The sequence below is a fragment of the Falco rusticolus genome, chromosome 9, assembly GCF_015220075.1.
Source record: "Falco rusticolus isolate bFalRus1 chromosome 9, bFalRus1.pri, whole genome shotgun sequence".
In the NCBI taxonomy this organism is placed as follows: domain Eukaryota; kingdom Metazoa; phylum Chordata; class Aves; order Falconiformes; family Falconidae; genus Falco; species Falco rusticolus.
Window position 1 is genome coordinate 40,813,359 of NC_051195.1, and position 13,289 is coordinate 40,826,647.

Here is a 13,289-nt window from a genome sequence, read left to right on the forward strand (position 1 = left end):
ACAAGCAGCTTCATAGAGAATGGAAGCAAAGGCTTTTGCTTAGTCTGTTTAAAGACATTCACTCCTGACCTTCCTCTTTGTAACGTGTTTGACTGCCTTTCCCTGCACGCAGACATGCAGACTGTTCCAGTACTGATGGCAGGCAGGTAGATCAGCAAGTTGGGCTGGCCATCCATCCATTTCATGGGATATTGGAGCAGCTGTAGGGAACCCCATCCTCTGAAGGATACCTTACAGAAGTCCTGAGCATAAAGGAGTACAAAGGGCAAACTCTGGATCTACCTGTAAAGCGCTTTGGCTTTCCCATTAGCAGACTTTATTTCGGGATGGGGGTTGCTTTTGTTAACACCTGGGGTAAAAGATTTGGTACCAGCTTCCAATTTCTTCTATTTTTGAGCCTCTCTTCTCCTGCTCCAGCTTTCCTAGTAACAATCTCTCCTCTCTTTGCTCCTCTCCTGCTCTGCTGCTGTTGCTATGGTTCCCCTTTGCAGGATGAGATCCTGGTGAGTAGAAGGCCACTCAGCAGGGTGTGCTAATGAACATTAATGTTGCATCTGGGAAGGCAAGGACAGTGCATAAACAAATTCCCTCTGCTGCTGAATGGGGAGAGGAGGGCAGCTGGCACTAGACACAGGTGAAGCAGAAGTTAGGTGAAAAGGTGGTGTGTTGAGGAAAAATTCAGAAATGCTGGTACATCTTGTGGGTGGGTGGAGATGAAAAGCAGTGCTCCAAGGATGTGTGGTTCTGTTTCGCTGCCCCCTCCTGCCCACGGAGAGAATAGGGCTATCTTCAGCTTAACAGTAGGTACCAGGTGAAGATCCAGTGCTCCTACATTTACCTTTATAGGGTAAACTGCCAATTAAAATGATTGTGTACCTCTGTGGTAGGCTGCTCACACAGTACAACTTGCTAATATGCAGTGCAGTCACATGGTTTTTCAATGCCAGGTCGTTTTCAGCAAGCATATCCATACAAGCTATACACACATGCATGCAGATGTTTTTGGGTGTTAACAGTGCAGTAATACCTAAAAAAGCTAATGCATTTAGGATGACGCATACTTACATTGGATTATTGCATGTGTGAGGCTCTAAACCAGCACTTGGTGAGTTGGAGTTCCCTCGAGAGTAACAACCTGGCTTCTTTACAGACTAAACTTAAAGGAACATGGTTTGCCCTAAATTAATATGTCTACTCAAATACCTGGGTGTGCTGAAGTCCAGATGCACCATTTTGTTCTGTTATACTTAGTGTCTCCTTTCACTAAACACAGTTCTTCCTGGGTTGCTTGCCAGTCTTCTCTTGAACTGGTTCCCCCCATCCCTAAGCTGAGTGAAGCACTCCACCTGTGTGGTGTGCTGAAAGGTGTGCTGTTGTCCTGGTTTACTCTAGGCATGGCCTTTTCTGGGTGTGTTGCTGTGATCTGGTGCTTGTAGGTTGTGCCAGTGTCTGAGCCACTCTCGATGCAGTCCTGTATCTCTTTCCTCTTGGCAGAGGGTATAATGCACAGCACTGCCAGGTTCCTTCCTGCGCCCTTTTTATACTATTCCTGGCCCTTTTGAGGCAAAGACCTTCACTGGCCAGTTGAGTGGGGGGCTCTTCTGGCAGCAGCAGAGAGCATGGTGTTCCTTGTCTTTCCATACTACTCTGTGTGTAGGGATACCCTCTGATCTTTCCTCTGTCGCCTAAGGCCAGGTTTTTAGGGCCCTTGTTAATGCACGCTGCTTCCACCCCCTTAGGTCATCCGAAAGGGCTGGCTCACCATCAACAACATTGGGATTATGAAGGGTGGCTCCAAGGAGTATTGGTTTGTCCTGACAGCAGAGAACCTCTCCTGGTACAAGGATGACGAGGTGAGTAGCTCAGCTCTGTGACTAGAGTCTTGGGCATCTGATGATATAAGACCTTCAGTTCACCGGGTGTTACAGATGAACCTTCTGAGCGCTGTCTGCAGCTGGTGACACAAGCTGAAACTACCCTTGATCTGGGCTTCCTGTGGCATCAGCACTGCTGAGCATTTATGAATTGATGTGAGTGTGGCTTTACTGATGTACAAGGAGTAACGTCTATGCTTGAAGCCCTGGCTCAGCAGAAGTTTGACAAACACTTGAATGAATTTGACCTTTATTTGTCTTGCTGTGGCGGTTGCAATCAAGGGTGTGATGGGTTAGTTCCAAGATTTGGACTTTTGGATGTTTGTGGGGTGGCCACGATGAGTTTCCTTAAGGAGTGTGGCAGAGGTTTTCGTGCATCTCTCCTGGTTGCAAGAAAAAAAGCTATTTCCTTTCTGAGCACAGCAACAGGAGCTGTGGACCTGAAGCTGCAGCTCAGGTGCTGGTTCCTTCTAACTTCAAGTAAACTTCTCCAGGATTCAGTTATTAAGCCTGCAAAGCAGGAATGTATTTTGGTTTGCTTTTTTTAGATGTTTTTACATTGAACATGCCAGTTACCTTATTATTTGTAAAATTGTTTGACTTGTGAATGGCTAGAGTACTCCTGGTCAAAAGTGTAGTGGTGTGTGGAGCATCACTGATAGGAGCATGGACTTAATCTGTAGAGTTGCTTGAAAAATCTTGAGTATTAGGAATTCTAGCAGCGTGCCGTGGTGTGTCTCAGCTTCAGTGGGCCACAATCTAAGTGGACAGAACTGTCCCAGCTGCAATTATCATTGTCAACAGTGTGTTGCTTCCTGTGCAAGACAAAGGTAGATAACTGCCTTTGCTGATTACTTTGAAAAGGGAAAGAATAGGTGAATGGCTTTGGTAAGAACGTGATCCAAAGGGTTAGCCCCACTTGGTGTGCTGGGGGATGAAAAATGCCTGGTGTGATGTAGTGATGCATTGTGAGTTGATGAGGGTTTCTGACTGCAAATAAACTGCTTAGCCTCTTACTGGGGTGTGTGTCCTTCAGGTCCTATGCCTGGGAGCTGCAACTAGGCCTGGCTTCTTGTCTAGTTCATATCACTGGGCTTGTTTTATTCTCGGCAGGTGGAAATGATGACAAATATGGTGATGAATCAGCCTCTAAATATCACTTTCTGCATGGAGACTGCTGCTGTGCTGCTATGGATGAGCAGGCAGCAATTTTCTAATTAAAGAACCAGGCACTGAAATGTCTTTCGCTAAACCAGTGTGTCTCTGCTGTAAGACCCCCTGCCCTTTGTGTTCAGAGTTGCTTGGGGAGGCTTCACTTTCCTCTGGGTTGCATATGCAGGTCAAGTGGTTATAAACATAAGTCGTTTAATCAAAGCCAGCTGCTACATTTGTATTAGAGATGATCAGAACTCCCTGTTCTTCCCCGGGGAGTGGGAGGGAGGGCTGCAGTGGGGATGTATAAACTGTTGATAGATTCCAGTTGCCTGGGATGGGGGTTGGACCTGCCTTCTCTCCTGAGGGAGGGCAGCCTTGGGTGTCAATAGCAAAAGGAGGTCTGCACCATTTCGCTTTTGGACAGTAAAGGAAGAGCTGCCTAATGAAAACTGTTCCCTGCCAGCCTTGGTCCCTTAAACATGGAGAGCTGGCACTGATGAGGTCTGAGCTGCCTCTGAGAAAGGAGCCTTTGTCTTCTGCTGAGTGGGAGCAGGGGGGAAAGGGAAGCATGCCTTTTTTTGCTTCCTCTCCAAGTTCAGTTCCTTGATCACTGGCTGTTGTGAGGGAGAAGGGAAGCAGTGTCCACCTGAACTCCACAGTTGAGTCAGGCTAGTGCATTTGAGGGGTCACTTGGAGAGCATGGGGATTCCTATCCCACACCTCAGTCCTGCATGGAGCTGGCTCCATCCTGAAGAGCTGTCTGCAGTGCATGGTCCTCTGTCAGGCAGGGTTATCTTCACATGCCTGTCCCAGAGCTCTCCTTTGCCATCGGTTCAGAAGGACTGGTATCCTTTACAGCTCATGAAATGTTCTCGTGCGCTTTTTTAAGGCTGTACACCATGATCTTACTTCACTTAAGCTCTGAGGGAAGGGGGAGGCTTTGTCTGCCCCACCCTGCACTTCTGTGGGCTCCCTTGTCCCGGTTCCCCTGCCCTCTGGCCGCTTTCCGGGGGAAGGAGGAGGGAGTTGAACCAGTCTTGTACAGATGGAGGAGCTGGTGGCAGAGCTGTGGGTGACAATGGGGGAAGGAGCAGGGTGAGGAGGTGTGCGGTGGGGTGAGGGTGAAGGCTAGGCTAGCAGCTCTGGAGCTGGGAGGAGTTGGGGGCACAGCATCTTCCTGCCCTGTTTTGCAAGCCAGGACCCAGAGTCTCTGGAATGAAGACATCTGGACCCCATTAGTGAAATACCAGTCTTTCCACAGTGCTGGCTTGTTTTTCCTCTGCCTCTGAAAGGAACTGAAACTTAAAATGTCTTAAAGGGCCCAGCATTACACATTAGTAGGGCTGTATGGCTGTTGATGCTCTGGAGGGGTCTGAAGGAGTGTGCTGGGGAATGGGAGGGGAAGGAGGGAGCAGGCCAGGCAGGGTGGAAAGCTGGCTCCCCACTCCGCCTTGCTGCCAAGAGCGTGTGTGTGCCCGAGCTCTCTGTTTTTCTTCCTGTCTCCTTTCAGTGAGTCAAACACTGGTCCCATGGAGAGCGGCCCCACAGAAAGCTGCCTCCCAAGACCTGGAGACCCTCCTGCACCTCCCGAGACCTGTGGGACTGTGCTGCTGGCCAGCAGTGGGGAGGAGCCTCCTCTGGCTGCTGGAAACGTAGAACGAGGTTTCCCTGCTCAGGGAGGCCACAGTGTCCCCAGGGCTGGAGCAGCAGCACAGCACACTGGCTAACTGCTCAGCAAGCACCACAGTGGATGTGAAGCCAGAACTTAATTTGAATAGTCCTCCAGCCTGAATCCTTTATGAAATGCACAGTACCCACTTCTCTCCAGGGTTTTCCCACCTGCTGGAAGAGAGGGTCTGTGAGCTGGGTGAGAGCTACTGGTGATGGGGACCTTGTAGACAAGATGCAATGAGTACTGTGCTCGGGGTGGTTGCTATTAGTAAAGCATATTGCCTGCTGGAGGGGACCCCTGTGTCCTCTGCTTTGCAAAGGTGAATTTCTGCTGGAGTGGCTGTGACTGTGTGCTACTGCGTGCCAGACTGTTTGCACAGTTGGGTGGATGGATGTATCTGCGGTTTCCTTTGGGAATTTGTGTAAATGTGCAATACAGATGGGGCCTTCTGTCCTTACTCAGGTAAATTACGTACTAGAAATTTGGGGCATGTAAGAACAGGGGACTGCGTGAGAAGAATATGGCCTTATTTGCTTGTGTGAAAAGTATTCATGTGCTGTGTGCAATGTCAGTCCTGGGGGGGGGGGCGGGGAAATGCAGAGTTTTAGGAACTTTCAGGTGCATGGCGGATGCCTGATACTCTTTTAGGAACTTTCAGGTGCCTGGGGGATGCCTCATACTCTTTATGCATCATGTCAATTCCTGCTGTATCATTTGTGCTTGAGCTCTTTCTGTCTTTACACCTTCTCTTTTGCTTGAAGAACAAACGTACTCTCTCTTCTTGGGAAGATGTGACCTCATTGACAGTACTAGATAGCTGCTTATTCTGTACCTGTCAATGTCTTGTTCCCAATTCTAGTTCAAAAAACCCCCCGTTAATCAATACTGAGATTGTTCTCCACTGCACCCACATGCACTCCCTGGTGTTCTCTACACTGCGCCCCGCCCCAACAGTCCATGTCCTTGAAGCCCAGCTCAGCTGGTAGAAATCCTTTTGTCTTTGCTCTGATGCTCACGACTCATCAGAAACTGACTGTGATGGGTCTGGCTGCAGCCAGGTTTTTGTGTCCGGCTTCTTTAAAGACCACACAAGCAGGTCTGCTCTGAGGTTCTTCCTCTCCTGCTTTCACACTGCCCTCAGGTGCTCTCTGGAACATGTTCTGTCTCTTTACAGCCTCTGTGGAGCTCTTTTATTCATTCAGTTGTGTTTTTTCACAAGCACATGTTTTCTCATGGATATCTTACTCGGTCTTAACCAGTCCTCATTTATGCTTTTACTCACTAATTCCCTTATTTCTTTTCCAGACAAACATCAAAGTAAACACAACTTCCAGAGCATCTAAACCTCCAACTTTCAATCCTTTGCAGGTTTTTCTTTATACTAATGAACAACATTTTTTACTATATGAAATCCCCTTTCTCCAGTCACCTTTCTGTGCTTGGTCTTGCTTTCTGAGGTAGCAAAGCACAGTGTGGTTATGAATCTGCCAGGCCCATTTGTCTATCTCTGCATTTCATGGCAAAGTTTAGCATGTGAGACTCAAGCCATCCTGAACGCAGCTACCCCTGGGGCAAGTGCATGGAGCTGAAAGAAAAGAAGGGGTAAAAGAGACGGAGGAGGGATAAGAGGGTTGTGAGTAGGCTGGTGAACAGGCGGGTAAGAGTCATCATCAAGCATGGCTCCAAAGGCTGAGGGATGAGTGAACTTTGCATGCAGCTGTCCCTGCAGCCCACCCTCTCCAAGCATCCCCCTCTGCCGTGCAGGTGTTGCCGTCCCCGTGCAGCACTGGCAGTGTGTGGTGTATCCCAGCACAGCCTAACCAATGTGCAGACTACTGTACAATCTCGTAGTCCTGAACAGGTAGTCTGAACACTGGGCAGACGGAGTGGAGCCTCTGCGATCTGCTCTCCGGTTATCAGCAGCTCATTAGTCCTTTCCCCTCCCTGCTTTTGGGATGGGGCTTTGGGGGCAGAGATGGGGTGAAAGGAAGTCCAAGTCCTGATTGAAAAAGCATCCTCTTCTGGCAGCTGGGAAGAAGAAATGTTGCTGCCTGCATGTTTCCAATTTGGAGCAAGCTTCCGAGCTCCTTCCTTTTCCAGTGCCGGTGTCAAGCTGGTACCTGGTTTCCACCTGGGGTATGCTGCACCTTTTTAGAAAGAGGAAAAAAAATTAATTACTGCTGTTTGAGGAGGAAATGCTGTGAAGTGTTGGCTGTCACCCAGGTGTGCAGAACTTGTTGCTTCATTCAGCTCCTCTTCTTCCCTGTGGAGCTGTGTGGGCGGATTCCCAGGCCCCAGGCACCCTCATCTCCTTCTGTCCTGTAGATCAGCCCTTTGCCTGGGGTCCGGAGCAAAGCTCAAACAGGACCAGCCTTTGCTTCCAAGTCCTCAAAAGGGTCCTTTGACCCGCCTTGGCCAGTTGCCTTTGCAGCTCACCTCTGGCTACTGCAGGAGCAATCCACATCCCCTCTTTTTCTCCCCCCTACAATGTCTGGCATTGCTGAGTCTCCCTCCCTCTTCTGGCTTTTGCTCCCTCCCTTCTTGCTTCCCTTCTGTCCTTCTGCCTCAATTGACGTGGCAGTGCAGCTAACCAGACCGGAGGAGGAGCTTGCTGGCTGCTGGGGGGGGGCAGGAAGCGAGCCGGCCGCGGGTGGGGGTGCGGGGGGGAAAGGAGGGCTCCCTGCCCCGCTTGGAAACTTAGGAATGCTGTCGCTCTCTGTGGCGCTTGGCTCCCACGTAACGATTCCAGATGTTAGCCCTAGCCGTGTGGTTTGCTCGCTCTCTCCCTGGTGCTGCAGGGATAAAGAGGGCTCTGTGTGTGCGCGTCTGCCTTCCAGGATCCCCCTCTCTTGTGTGCATGCTGGTGGATGGCTAAGATTTGTGGCCAAAAATGTGAACACCCAGAACTCCCACTTCAGCTCTAACTGTGCGCTGGGGAAGGGTAACCCAGCCCTCTCCTCCTCCCGGAGGTGTGCAATGCTTTGCATGTGTGTTGCACTTTACCTCATCAAAGCAAGTCCAATACTGGGGACTGTCCGTCCCTGCCCTGGCACAGGGACAGGAGTAGGAAGAAATGCCTGCTTGTCCTTTGCAAAGGCTGGTGGACATCACTGTGACCTTAGAGAGGTCACGGCAGTGGAGTTTTGGCCACTGTAACCTCTCTTAAGATACTCAGTTTCCAGCTGTGCTTTCTTGTATACTCTCTGATGGGTTCCTAGGATTGCATTTAGCTGTATGTTTAAATCTGCATGTTATTTCAGCTGCTGCAAATAAAAACCTTTATTTTTGTGCAGGTGAGTTGATTGCCATGGCTGTGCTGATTAAGCCGACAGTAATGGTTGTGATCAATCACGTGAGTCCAGGCCTAGTGTCTACAGAGCTTTTGAACTAAATCAGCTTAAAATCTTAGGGTGTGTGTCTAAGTTAAACCAACGCAGCCTTCTGATGTAAACAAGCCATTACAGCTGCTTTGCAGCTTGGAGCAGTGATCAGTGTCTGGTAAACTACACTTTTTTGAGGGTAAAAGTTAAGTGATGCAGGTGGGCTTGAGATGTATGTAGGTTGTGGGATGACTAGGGCTTGCTGGAAGAATCGTAGGTCAGAAATTCAGCTCTTCTAAATGTGCATTTTCTTTGCAAAGGCAAGAAGCAGAAAGTGGTTGGTAACGTCTTGGTTGGAGGTTGGGGGGAGCCTGTTCACTTAAAATGCCCTGCTAACTTGCTTTCAAATACTCCAGATTGTTTTTCAGAGGCTTCTTAATAATCTTGTAATGTGCATGTATTCCTACAGTCTGTTAATTATCAATTATGATGTTAATGTGTTTCCATTTCAATAGAGTTTTATTACAGGAGCTCCCAAAATGCTGCATATGTGTTTTATACAAATGATTTGACTGAAACCTCAGTCATCTCAGGGGCAGGTTTGTTTACCCATAGTGCTTTACCTCTTACAAGAAGGAAAGGAGATGTAAGAGGTTTAAGCAAGACGAATTTCTCCTAATTTCACACGGCCACCAGTTAAAACAATGGCGATGCTCTTCCCCCCATACCCACAGACCCTTGTCTCTGTGCAAAAGGAGGGGTTTGTCATAACAGCTACAGAGAAACCTTTAATTAGTTTATTTGGGCTCCAAATGCAAACTGAGTTCTAATAACTCTACTAATTACTTTCTTGTACTGTGAGTGCCAATTTCCAACCTTAGGGGAGCCCACACATGCATCTGTCAGCTTCATTTCACATGTATCTGAGAGTAGGAAAATTCAGCTTGCTGTTGAGGCAGTCCGGTTGAATGGAGGAAATGCTTTGAGCCAGGCTGCCTTGCTTGTAGGTTATTCTTGTAGGTTATTACCTACAGGATAGCAACAAATTATTCAGGTGATAGTGCGAACCATTGTTGTCTCTGGTCAAAACCAATCTCTAGAATCTAGTAGTTATAAGGAGTCGGGTAGCCACATTAAGGATGTTGCAACATGAGGCTGCAGTTGTGGTATCCCTTTTTTTCCTCCAGCTGTTGTACTCCACAACCCACAATTGGAATGGCTAATGGATCCTGGTCCTTTTCCTGGCAATGTGTATTTTCTTTCTTTGGTAGATGCAAAGTACAGAGCCATATGGCTGTATCTGCACTGTGCTGGGGGTGGGGGACTAATCCTCTGGCACTTATCCTGCCTCTGCAAGCAGCTTGCAGCCATCTCTCTCTGCAGTTCTCCATGCGAGTAGTGTGACTCCGGTTGGGAGCAAGAGCCCTGACTAGGGGTAGCTAGCCCCACGCCTACAGCATTCCCTAGCCAGCACTGAGCATCCATGTTCTGTTTTGTACAGCCAGTCTGAGTGCTTCTGCCACTTCACCACCTCTCCTTGGCCGCGTGGCTCTACAGGTTAACTCGCAGCCAACGTGCGCATTTTATATAACATACACTCTGCTGCTGAGAGCTTTGCCTGGTTATTTTTTTTATTTCTTCTCATAGGCAGGGGGAGATATCTTATGAGCCACACAAGCCTCTTGGGATCAGACTTAGGGCTTTGAATATAGTATTTCACAAACTACTTTCCCATTTTGATGTGTGCTGGCTCTTCCTTCTCTTTCCTCCTCCACTCCAAGTTTGGAAAGCGAGAGAGAGAGAAGCCCCTTTCCCCTCTTGGCCAGGATGCTGTTCAGCCATAGCACATACTGCCAGATTGCTAACATATGGGCAGAGGGCTCAGCCAAAGTTTTGAGAGGCTCAGCCCTTGGCAGCTCGTTCCACACTTTCCTGTCTCTACATTCAGGAAATGAAGTCAGAGTGTTGATATAAAACAGGCTGGGCTGAAAATTGAGAAGCTGGAGAGACTGAAGTGGGGGACTGGGAGAGGGGGGAGCTGTGGGGAGCTGATGAGCAGCAGCGTGCATTGCCCCACAGCATACATGGCATGGGGGCTTCTTGCCTTGTGCCAGTGTCCTCAGTTTGCTCTTGCTACCTTAGAGGACTGCTATTTTATCTGGTGTACAGATACGTGACTTGTCTGGTGTATGGAAAGATCAGCATGCGGAGATCGTGTTGTCTTGATCATGCAGCAGCATTTATGCAAGAGCTTGGAAGAGGTGAAGGTTGAAACTCTGGCAAAGAGCGTGTATTTCCGTATCTGGGACGTGGGATTCCCTTACCTTTTGACTTCTTTTTTTCCCCCCTGAAGAATGACTCCATTGCTAGGTTTCTATGCAATGATGTGCAGAGTGATTTTTCTCAGACACCTTCAACATCAGCTATTTTTTTTTACTAGCCCAGAGACTGTGGGGTGGATGCAGGGAGTTGCAGTTAAGTGAGTCTGCAGTGGGGATGGTCTGTCTTGCCTAGGGACTTAGCAGTTGGTGTACTTCACTTCTAGGTTGCTGGTTCAACCTAAACCAGCATAATAACCCAAAGTAATAGAAAGCTGGAAGCTGTTTGTGGCTTACAGAACCTGAAGTGGTCTGTCAGGCTCTGAGACCAGTACCTGGCTGACAGATGTCCCGTCACAAAAATGCTTGCCCACTTCTAATCTAGCCTGATCAACAGTATTAAAAAATGCAGGGAAATTTGCTTGGAAGAACTTTCCTGCTTTCATAGCCTGGCATCTTTGAGAGAGAATGGAGAGTCTGGTAGCTACCCAAGTGATCTCCTTTATTTTCTGGATGCTGCCATTCTTGTTGCATAAATTTTGTAATGGAATGGTATAGTTCGATCCTTAGGCTCTGTCTGAACTGTGTAGTGTCTGATATCCTTAGAAAACTCAGATCAATTTAACTAAAACTTAAGAGGGTGTTGGGCTGGACTTGCCATCCCCTGGGAGTTTGAGGTCAGCAGCTTTGTCATCCTTATCTGCTGCTCTGCCCTGCTTCTGTTTTCTAGCTAGCTCTTCAGGGTCTCTGCTCACTGACCATCTTTGTTTTCCATTCTTCTTTCCCCTGAGAGCAACCACGTTTTGTTGTTTCCAGCCAAGAAGGGTCTACAAACACACGAGATCCTCACAAGGGGGACAGTCACACGGGCATGCTTGTGCACAAAAGTGTGCTCCGTTTCTACGTCAGTCTTGGGTTAGCTGCGTTTTGCCTTTTGGAGACCAGTGTGATGGCTCCCTCTCTTGTTGTGTTGGGGTATGATACCCAGCTGGAGCAGGATGTTCACATGGAAACCTTAACCCAAAGTCACTTCTGTTAATTTGCTGTAGATCCAGATTTGCGACTAAGCAGGGAGAATAATTTTTATATTTACATTCAGAAACTAAGATCGGGTTTGTTAAATGATGGTACCTAGGATCAAAAATGTTGAGGTTTTTTTGGATGCCTTGTTCTGTGTTTAGCTGGAGATATCTCTTAGGAGCCAGACTGGAGGGTTGTAGGTGCAGTTACTCTGAAAAATAGGTCCCTTAAAACTCTCTGAGTCTGGTCACTGAGATTTCAGATTCTGGGTTTTAACATTCACCAAGCAATATTAACGTTCGCTAAGCAAGTGGTGCCCATATTGCTTGAGCTTCTAATAATTTGGAGCGTGAGGTTTGTCATTAACGGGCATAGTTACTTGATTTTTTTTCAACACGGGGGGCGTTCAGGTAACCTTACAGTAACCTGTACTATTGTAGCCAGACCTGCTCTTTGATCCTTTGATGCATAGTTATTATTGGTAATATGAATTAAAACTTTAAAAGGGTTCGCAGTAACCAATAGACTGTAGGGCAGTAATAAGATAAAGTGAGAAAGACAGCTTTTCTGAAAAGGTGAATTTAAGTTGATATAGTCCATAATTTCTGTGTCAAACCAGCTTCTCTATCACGTGCCTGGCTTTTCTTGAACCTGGATATAGGCTTGCAGTGGTTAAAAGTGAAACGAAGTGGGGCTGTGAGGGCTGTTCGCCCCTTCCCTGACCAGCAGCAGTGTTTCCCCTCATTAATGCTGTCCTGAGGGCAGAGGTATAAGGAGCAGAGTGATGAAGAGTGTGTTGAAACACACTCAAGCAGACCTGCTCTGGATGTCAAGTGGCTGGTGAGGGTCTTGGTGCTGACTGACCACTTGCTGGGAAGAGTGATGACCCTGATGTTGATCACAAGCTGGGGAGCTGCGGCAGTGCCACGCTGCTGCCTGCTCCTGGAGGAGTTGGTGGGGCAGGGTTGTTGGGCCACGTTTGTTGGAGCAGTGAGTGACTTCTTGCCAACCCCCTTTTCAGGAGAAGGAGAAGAAGTATATGTTACCAGTGGATAACCTGAAACTGCGAGATGTTGAGAAGGGGTTCATGTCCAGCAAGCACATCTTTGCTCTCTTCAACACTGAACAGAGGTATGCTCACATCTAAACGTGCCAAGCTCTTGAAGCTGGGGACAGAATTCATGTAATACTAGATAGCAGGGAATAAAGGTGAGCATGTTGGGATAGCTGTCCCAGAAAGATGTATGCATCCTTTACGGATAGCAATTCTTGGAGGAGACAAGAGACTTTGTAAAAGAAGTCTGACTTGATTCCTTCTGGTATTACAGATGTGCACCATCTTCTTGCTTCACCAGTGCATGGCCTGCAGCATGACCTTAGCCTTCAGCTGCTTGTGGTTACCTGGGTCTGGCTGTGGCTGGGTATACAATTATAATCAATGTTCTTAGCGAGTGAGTAGGGAAAGCCATAGGAAATGGGGGACCCAGCCTGGCTGGAGAAGTCCAGCAGCAAGCAGAATTGAAAAGGGAACCTTTCAGGTGCTGTTGAAAACACACAACTGATTTGGGGGCAGTCAAACTTGCTCATGAAAAAGAAATCATTTCCTTTTCCTTCTGCAAGGTCGTCATGAGGATACTAGCAAAGGACTAAGTGTCTCTGCCTTAAGACGACAGGAAGATTCCTGGTCACTGACATCTTTGTCAAATATGGGCAAATCCCTGATTTGCAATACAGAAGAACAAAATGTTTGTCTTTCTCTCAGGAATGTCTACAAGGACTACCGGCAGCTGGAGCTGGCCTGTGAGACCCAGGAGGAGGTAGATAGCTGGAAGGCTTCCTTCCTTCGTGCAGGAGTCTACCCAGAGCGTGTTGGGGTAAGTTATAGACAAATAACGGGATCAGAAGGAACACAGCATGCATGTATCTTAAG

The 13,289-nt window shown here is 48.0% G+C and overlaps 1 protein-coding gene across 19 annotated transcripts in view; it reads left to right on the forward strand.

The window, feature by feature from the left end:
• DNM1 (dynamin 1) overlaps positions 1-13,289 on the forward strand; it is a 68,729-nt gene that overhangs the window by 42,281 nt on the left and 13,159 nt on the right. For 16 of the 19 annotated variants that reach the window (XR_005106294.1, XR_005106293.1, XR_005106295.1 and 13 more), the window contains exons 14-17: positions 492-503; positions 1,740-1,853; positions 12,381-12,490; positions 13,122-13,233. Coding sequence is in view for 13 of the 19 variants with exons in the window: in XM_037401117.1 (XP_037257014.1) it covers positions 492-503; positions 1,740-1,853; positions 12,381-12,490; positions 13,122-13,233 (348 nt within the window). In the remaining 6 variants the exon portion in view is untranslated. The remainder of the gene's footprint in view (positions 1-491; positions 504-1,739; positions 1,854-12,380; positions 12,491-13,121; positions 13,234-13,289) is intronic. The other 3 variants (XM_037401110.1, XM_037401115.1, XM_037401111.1) reach the window with 1 other exon arrangement.